Source organism: Nothoprocta perdicaria, unplaced genomic scaffold (genome assembly GCF_003342845.1).
Source record: "Nothoprocta perdicaria isolate Ctin4 unplaced genomic scaffold, notPer1 scaffold_75, whole genome shotgun sequence".
Lineage (NCBI taxonomy): Eukaryota > Metazoa > Chordata > Aves > Tinamiformes > Tinamidae > Nothoprocta > Nothoprocta perdicaria.
The window spans coordinates 2,548,421-2,556,725 of NW_020456032.1; the positions used below are offsets into that span (position 1 = coordinate 2,548,421).

The 8,305-nt window shown below is 44.6% G+C and overlaps 1 protein-coding gene across 1 annotated transcript in view; it reads left to right on the forward strand.

Moving 5' to 3' along the window:
• The window catches only part of MYH10 (myosin heavy chain 10), a 73,226-nt gene extending 65,295 nt beyond the window's left edge, over nt 1-7,931 (forward strand). The window contains exons 35-43 of the mRNA XM_026051440.1: nt 77-289; nt 920-1,081; nt 2,037-2,165; nt 3,084-3,172; nt 3,383-3,506; nt 3,611-3,819; nt 4,687-4,795; nt 5,245-5,417; nt 6,253-7,931. Coding sequence (XP_025907225.1) covers nt 77-289; nt 920-1,081; nt 2,037-2,165; nt 3,084-3,172; nt 3,383-3,506; nt 3,611-3,819; nt 4,687-4,795; nt 5,245-5,417; nt 6,253-6,397 — 1,353 coding nt within the window. The 3' untranslated portion in view covers nt 6,398-7,931. The remainder of the gene's footprint in view (nt 1-76; nt 290-919; nt 1,082-2,036; nt 2,166-3,083; nt 3,173-3,382; nt 3,507-3,610; nt 3,820-4,686; nt 4,796-5,244; nt 5,418-6,252) is intronic.
• Nucleotides 7,932-8,305: the final 374 nt, after the last annotated feature.

The window sequence follows — 8,305 nt, forward strand, 5'->3', positions numbered from 1 at the left end:
ATAATGCCTTATTTTGCTTTTAGTAATTTTGTTGAAACAACTGAAAGAGAGGGTCTGATTAATGTTTGTGGTTCAGGTCCATGAGCTGGAGAAATCAAAACGAACTTTAGAGCAACAGGTTGAAGAGATGAGGACTCAGCTTGAGGAACTGGAAGATGAACTGCAAGCCACAGAAGATGCAAAGCTTCGTCTGGAGGTGAACATGCAAGCCATGAAAGCCCAGTTTGACAGAGATCTACAGGCCAGAGATGAGCAGAATGAAGAGAAAAAGAGGATGCTGGTTAAACAAGTATGTCTAATGTACTATATGCACCATACTTCAGAGTGGGAAGGGCATAGGGCTCCTTCACTACAACTTTGTAGCTTTGGTAATAGTTTTCTGCCAAGAATTAAAACTTTTTATTTGCCTGAAGGTTCCTATCCTATAGAAACCATAAGCACTGATCTTTACGAACACTAGAACATGTCTTTTTGAGTACTGAGCACTGTCAGTTGTTACTCTTAGTGTATCTCCTCCTGCTACTCCTGCAATTCGACTGTATTTCAACCTCGTAGCAAAAAAACACTAAGCAGGCAAGTGGTGATGCTGCTTGAAGCTGCAAGCCCATGCCATTCAGATACAAAGCTGATCACTACACAGTTGATCAGTGGAAATGGCTATTTTCCAGAAATGCTTCAGACACTGAGTTATTGCCTTTGTTTTCATATTTTTCACTTACTTTGCACAGATCCTTTTTCTTTTCTTTCCCTTCTGCAATGTTGCAATGTCTTTTTCCCTGACTTGCATTCTGTAGTCACTTAAAGTCACCTAAAGTTGCTGCTGCTTTGCAAAGGCTTTTGGGATTCACCAACCGTTTATCAGGATCTCTTGTTCCATTCCTGGAACGCAGCCTATTTACATTGCTTTGTGATTTCACAGGTGAGAGAGCTGGAGGCAGAACTCGAGGATGAGCGCAAGCAGAGGGCTCTGGCTGTGGCAGCCAAGAAGAAAATGGAAATGGATCTGAAAGACCTGGAAGGTCAGATCGAAGCTGCAAACAAGGCTCGGGATGAAGCAATCAAACAGCTACGTAAACTGCAGGTAAGCAGCAAATGACCTGGACTGCCTTGTCTCATGGGGACAGCCTCTTAAGCGTGGTACTGCTGTTAAATGCACGTACAATTTGAAAGCAAAAGGAGTGCCAGACTCAACTATCCTTTACATATCAGAGTGTGCCTGGTGTGAGCTGTTCACCCATTCAGGTATCCTTTCATCCTTATTATCAGTGAGGAGTTAAGATTTCCCCTCCRAAAAAACCATTTCTGTTCAATTGACATCTTTTTCAGCCCTTTGTGTAACGATTGACTGAATAGTGCTTTACAGACTGCRTAATAGAAATGTACAATTGTTTGATATTTGATTTTGCTGCTTTAGCTTCAGTGCTTCCTAACTCTYCTTCTCAATTTGAATGTTTTAAGGTGTTTCTATAAAATAAAACAAGATAAGATAAAGAGTAAATATCAGAATCTGCAAGAAGCTCCTTTTTTTTTTAGTTTGGCAGAATTGCAGTTTTGACTGAGATTTTTAGTGCTGGGACCTGAAGTTGCAGGAGTATGAGGCCATAACAAGACTATGTAAATCTTACGAGAGACTAAATTACCTGTATCCTTGCTTTTGCTTTTTCCACCATGATCCAAGAGCATTATCTCTCCACAAGTTTGATGCTCAAAGATAATTGAGCAGCTTTTCATCAGAGCTTTTTTTTTTTTTTTTTCCTTTTTTTGGCTAATAAAAATACACCAGATAAAATAGGGCAAGCTCTGGAAAGGTGTATTTTTGACCAGGAAGGAGTGAGGGAGGTGTTAGAAAATGAAAGTAAGAACTGAAAATTCATTTAAGTGGAATGAAGCCACTTTAGGCAAAGATCTTGCTTCTTAAGAGCTGAAAAGGGCTTCAGTGCTGCTGATAAAAACTTGTGATTGCCCTAATGCAGCGTGACTGTGGGGTTTTTTTTGTTTATTTTTTGTTTTTTTTTTGTCTTTCTTCCCAACTATAGGCTCAAATGAAAGATTACCAACGGGAGCTGGAAGAAGCACGTGCATCCAGAGACGAGATTTTTGCCCAGTCCAAAGAGAGTGAAAAGAAGCTCAAGAGTCTTGAAGCAGAAATCTTGCAGCTCCAAGAGGTGAGACTAAATGCAAGAAAATGCTTTTTTTTTCCTAGAGTAAGGACAAATTCAGAAGCYACCTCTTCACACGTCCGTATTCCTAAACGCTTTTGCAAGTTTTCAATGACTTTGAGGGAATCATTCAAGTAGCCTGTGCTTGGTTTCTCTGTTTGGAAAGCAGGAAGACTTTACTACTACTTGAAATGATAAAAGTCCTCATTAAAACTTGCAAGGTTGCTAGCGGATCTCTAAAACGTGCAATACCCAGTGTCAGCACTAAAATTCATTGCTGGAAATATATGACCTAAGAATCTCTCCTGTTTCTCAGGGGACCTTTTGAGCCTGCAGAGTTTTCTCACTCCTTATGTCTTCATCCTATCTCTTACAGCCCTCTATTCCCTCACTGTTTTCATCTCATGCAAGAGCTGTGTCTTGCTCAGCATCACTTACAACCATTATCCCCTTGGTGTGCTGCAAGGTGCAAACATCAGAGGACTTGCTGTGTGCAAGAGACTTGCCAGCGCTTTGTGCTGCACCTCAGTGTTCGAAACAGTCACTGAGATTTCACTACATTTACTAAATTTGGACTTTTACAGATAACCTGTAAGCGACTAGAGCTTCTTTGTGTGTCAGTCTGGTGGTCCTCAAACTTCTCAGAGTTCCTTCTTAGCAAGTGCCGGGTGTTTACACCACAGATAGTTTATACTGACCTACTGTAGTTTATACTGACCTACTGTTCATTTTATGTTGAATGAATATTGCAGCCATATAGGCATTAAAGGCAAGTTTCAAGGTGGTGTAGCTAGTCATTGCCTGATAATGTGCTAGGTTCTGCAGCTGTGGCTTTTGTTTATCCTTTTATTCTAGAAGCCCTTTAAGGCTAAATTGTTTGCAAAATTTGAAATTTCTAGCAAATCTGTTCTTAAATCTTTGCAGGAGTTTGCCGCATCCGAAAGAGCCCGTCGCCATGCTGAGCAAGAAAGGGACGAGCTGGCTGATGAGATTGCAAACAGTGCTTCAGGAAAGTGAGTCATGGGATCTATTAACTGTGTATCGGAAATGTTTCAGGGAGCAGTACTCGTATTTCTCAGTAGTCACCTTAAAAATTCTCATGAAGAGAATTGCTAACGCAGCAACCTCCAACAATTTGTAATGCCCGTGTTTTCCAAAGCACACCAGCCAGTTGCTTTATACCAGGTCGAGAACACATCTTGTCCCCAATGCTGCCTTTCCAGGTCGGCGCTGCTGGATGAGAAACGCCGCCTGGAAGCTCGAATCGCACAACTGGAAGAAGAGCTTGAGGAAGAACAGAGCAATATGGAGCTTCTCAACGAGCGCTTCCGAAAGACCACGCTGCAGGTAAAGCACTTCTTGGCAACGCTCTGGGCGCAGGTTGTATTCCAGTGTGTGGTTGAGTGGAGACATTGAACCRGACCGAATCATCCCGTTCTTCTTCTCCGAAGGTTGATACGCTTAATTCTGAGCTAGCTGGCGAGCGGAGTGCAGCCCAGAAGAGTGAGAATGCACGGCAGCAGCTGGAGAGGCAGAACAAAGAGCTGAAAGCCAAGCTGCAAGAACTGGAGGGGTCTGTGAAGTCTAAGTTCAAGGCAACGATTTCTACTCTAGAAGCCAAGATTGTGCAGCTAGAAGAACAGCTGGAGCAAGAAGCCAAGTAAGTGCAGTCTGTTTGCTCTGTCAAGTACAAAATGCCTGAAACTTTAATGGCTTAACTTTTCATGGGGCAGAGATGTGAGCTTATAAAACAAACATGAGATTTTTATTACCTGGAAGCCTACTGCTGAAGGGACATGGTATGACTAGACTGTTGAGAAGTGATCAGAGTTACAAGCTGAAGAATCAGTTTGTTCCGTTACTGAAGCTGATGAATTAATTCCTGAATTTATTCCTTGAATACCCTGAATGTATTTAGGSTACATGCTCTATGTGGAGGCTCCAGGATACACAGGGTGTTGCAGAAATTCTGGAGACGCCTTGCAGCTTCCCTTTGAGACACTGGTCTCTGTGATCAGAGGAAGTAAGGTTAACAGCTTAATCTTGATGGCTCAAACCAGCAGAGAACACAGATGTCTATAGGACCCAGGATTTGGCTGCTTCATGTCCATCCTTTCTATCTCAGTCCTCAGCTCTCTATTTAAAGTATTTCCTCCCTGAAAGCTCTAGGGTGGACAGTCTTGTTGCCATCTTCATTGCTTTGGCACTTTGGGCTCTGGGAGAGCTTTGCATTATTGGTCAGCAAACTTGTTAAAGCTGTTCAGTGGAGTCTCATTGTAAAGAAGCACTTTCCCTCCCCTTCTTAAACTCCCTACCAACCTGCTATTCCTCCCGTGCCAATGCTGTATTCTATTAAAACTGCATCCCAGCTGACCTCCGACGTACTGAACCTAAGGTGGTGGTGATAGTGGGAGGCAAGTTCAGAAAACTGAAGCATCAGTTGTGCAGTGCAACTTTTCTGGAATAACAGATCTGGGTTTCACAGCCTTTGAATATAGGAGCCAATTATGACTTATAATTCCTGCAGGGAAAGAGCAGCTGCTAACAAACTGGTGCGTCGTACGGAGAAGAAACTGAAGGAAGTCTTCATGCAGGTGGAAGATGAGCGTCGGCACGCAGACCAGTACAAGGAGCAGGTAGGCAGAGGGCCTTGGCTTCTGATTAAATAYGATAGATTAAATATGACTTCCAATAGAGAAGACCTGTTTTTACTAAAAGATCTGAGGGAACCTCCATCCTGATGGCCAAGGTTCAATGCTGCAAGTTGCTGTTTTGGTTGCTTCCTGCTGTGCTCTTGGTACCATTTTTCCCATTGCCACGAAGGAAGGGAAATAGATGAAGCTGTAAATGACTTCCAGAATCCCGCATGTTCTCATACAGGAGCGGCTGAGCGTTTCAAAGGGCTGAGCCATTACAGTAGTTTCTTGCTAGATTCCAGAAAGCAAAACCTCCCCATTTTAGCTTGGGTATGATGGGCTGCCGTGCACCACACCACTGCTGCCTGCTTGTACACCAAACCTTCTGCTCTCCTAAGCCATGAGAGGGCTGCTGCCTTTGATCCTCACGGTCTGACTTTGTTTTCCAGATGGAAAAAGCAAATGCCAGGATGAAGCAGCTCAAACGCCAGCTAGAGGAGGCTGAAGAGGAAGCGACACGTGCAAATGCTTCCCGACGTAAACTTCAGCGTGAGCTGGATGATGCCACGGAGGCCAATGAGGGCCTGAGCCGTGAGGTCAGCACGCTGAAAAACAGGCTAAGGTAAGAGGCACCAARAGAAAACACACAGGGTTTTATCTAGGGCCTCGTGTTTCTTTARTGTGTCTTCATAATGCCGGCATCTTTGGGGAGCATCTGGCTGTGGGACTGCAAAAGCAGAGCCCCTAATGTCAGGTRCTGAGTCAAGCTGAAATCTTCTGAGAACCGTTGATAAGCTGCCAGACCACAAAGAAAATTCCGGACAACTCTTGGAGCCTAAACTCATGTGTTCCTAGAAGTTGATCATCCAAGACAGTCATAGGTAAAGATGGAGACACAGCTCAGTCCCACTTTTTCAGGGGTAAGTATTGGTACCTGTTCTCGTAGCCCACCCTGGTGGTGTCAGCACCTCATGAGAGCAGCTCTCTTGGAGATGAAGATTTGTGTCAAGTACAGRAGGGAGTCAAAGGAAGTGAGGCCAGTACAGGACAAACCATCTCGAAGGGCAGGGAGCAGCAAGTAGCTGCCTGGTAGGAATGGCAGGAGGATGCAGCACCACTTCACAAATGAGCAGTGTCTTTCAGAGAACCCACTCTAAGTACTTGGGCTTGGTGCTCATAAAGAGGTAATATTTTGAGTTACCTGAGAGCGATGGTATGAAGCCAGCAAAGCTACCAGGAATGCTAGAGCATGCTTGGGCACAGCATGACCACTTGTTAGGAGATGTTTTTAAGAGRAGGTCTCAAAATTACTGGTGAAATTTGTCCCGTGGGTGACGTGGAGCGGAGCTGCTGAGCTCCCTCGCTGCTGAGCAGCAGCTCTCCCAGGGGCAGCTGCCGGCTCTGCAGTTCACACCGGGCAAGATGCGACACTTCAGCGGTTGCTGTTTTGTTCACAGGAGGGGAGGCCCCATCACCTTCTCCTCGAGTCGCTCCGGACGGCGCCAGCTCCACATCGAAGGGGCCTCCCTCGAGCTCTCCGACGACGATGTGGAGAGCAAAGGCAGCGACGTGAACGAAGCACCGCCCGCCCCCGCAGAGTAGAGCCTCCCCGCACCACTGCATGCAGAGACCTTCTCCACAGTAGTCGGCAGAACAAGGAGGACTTACGTGACCACCAAACTGCCTTGTAGCCTCAAAATCTGCCTTACGACAAGTCGGCATGCTACAAGGTTACTTATCGTAGGTCAACTATGTCTTAAGGCTCTCCAGCCTCAACATACTGCTTCAAATATAGGTACAACTGCTTTTTTTTTTATATATATATAGTAAACAAAATGGGATCGTCTCTGTTCAGTGCATCTATTTTCCAGACACTCATTGTAAAGCCATTTTATAAAGCATCATGTGAAGGATAAAACTTTTTTTTATCGATACGGAAACTTCATTCCCAGAGGGTAGGTGGTTGGGACAGACCCATTGTCATGACTATGCATGCTTTGTTGTTCAGACAACATCCTTCCATTTCTTCTGCGCTCAGGCGGCCCTTGGCCGCGTTGAGTCTATTGGATCATTGAAGACCAAACTGCACCTGTATCTCCCTTTGCTTCTTCTTGGTGCGATCCGCACACAATCAGCCAGCGAACTGTGAAAAGGCCTTGGGAAATGTTAGGAGGAAAATGTAGGGATGAGTGAGTAGTGTCCGTTTTTTTAACCTGCAGTGTCATTTTGAAGTGTTCTCAGCACCAGCTTCATCCGTTAGTGTTCGTGCAGTCCAGGCGAACTGAACTAGCAGCACCGCTCTTCATCCATCCAGGACTTGCGCATCCGTAGAGACCTGCTTATCGCCACCTGCAACCCATCCGTGTATATAGAGTAAGGCTAGTATAATGTGAACATCAGTGGAAAACAAACATGCAACACAGGCAAAATTAATTTATTAACTTATGGCTGAGTAATCTTCAGGACATGGAGGGGCCGCGGGGCTGCACCAGGATACGATCCCTTGGGCAGCGCCGTGCGTTAGCACCAGAGCGGCCTGGCCGGAGCCTCTGCCCTGCGGGGCTGCCGCCGCGGGTGCTGCCTGCCTACGAGTTAACATGCCAGTGGATGTGAATCCTTTTTTTTTTTTTTTTTTTTTTTTTTTTTTTTTTTTNTTTTTTTTTTTTTTTTGTCTTTTTTTTAATTTTTGAACAGTATTACAGCAAGTAGTTAGCGTTTTTTTTGTTTAAATAGCTGAAAAACTGACATTACAGAAAGTGCCTTAGACACTACAGTACTAAGACAATGTTACATATATAATTTGCCTATATAACAATGATTTAATGTATTAATTTTGACTGTGCTTCATATCATGTACCTCTCTAGTCCAAGTGGTATTACTGATATTAGTGACAATGAATCAGTGTTAACTAGGAAACTTCCTCTGCCACATGCTCAAAAAAAAAAAAAAACATGGATTTTCTTTTTGGTTAAAAGCTTTAACATCTGTCGCAAAGGTTTTGTTGTGTGTGTTTGGATATTTTAAATCAAACTGGCTGTTGACCACCAGGCATCTGACTGCAAATATCTTGTTTTCTTGTATACCCATATTTCTAGACAATGATTTTTTTGTAAGACAATAAATTTATTCATTATAGATGTGGCCGCCTGCTCTGTTTACTACCAGGAAGAGCTATCTGCTGAGGCTGGCATAGACCTTAATAAACGAGAGTATGACTGGATGCTGCCTTTTCCCTTCTTACTGCTTTTGGGTTGTGTTTTGCTTTTCTTGTGATCTACAGGGAGCAGAAGCTCGTGGCTCCCCCCATGGTCACGGGGCCAAACCTCCCGCTCCACSTGCACGGTGCTGGTTCCCAAATCCAGCTCTGCTGTTCTGCCGCCGGGGCAGCCCCCCTCTTTGTCCTCAGCTTCTGCCTTTAACAAGTGCTAATCTTTGCTTGGAGTAGACGCAGCGGACACGTGGAACCAAAACTGTGCAAGCTGGGGCCAGGGGCTGCTCTGCAGTGAAGG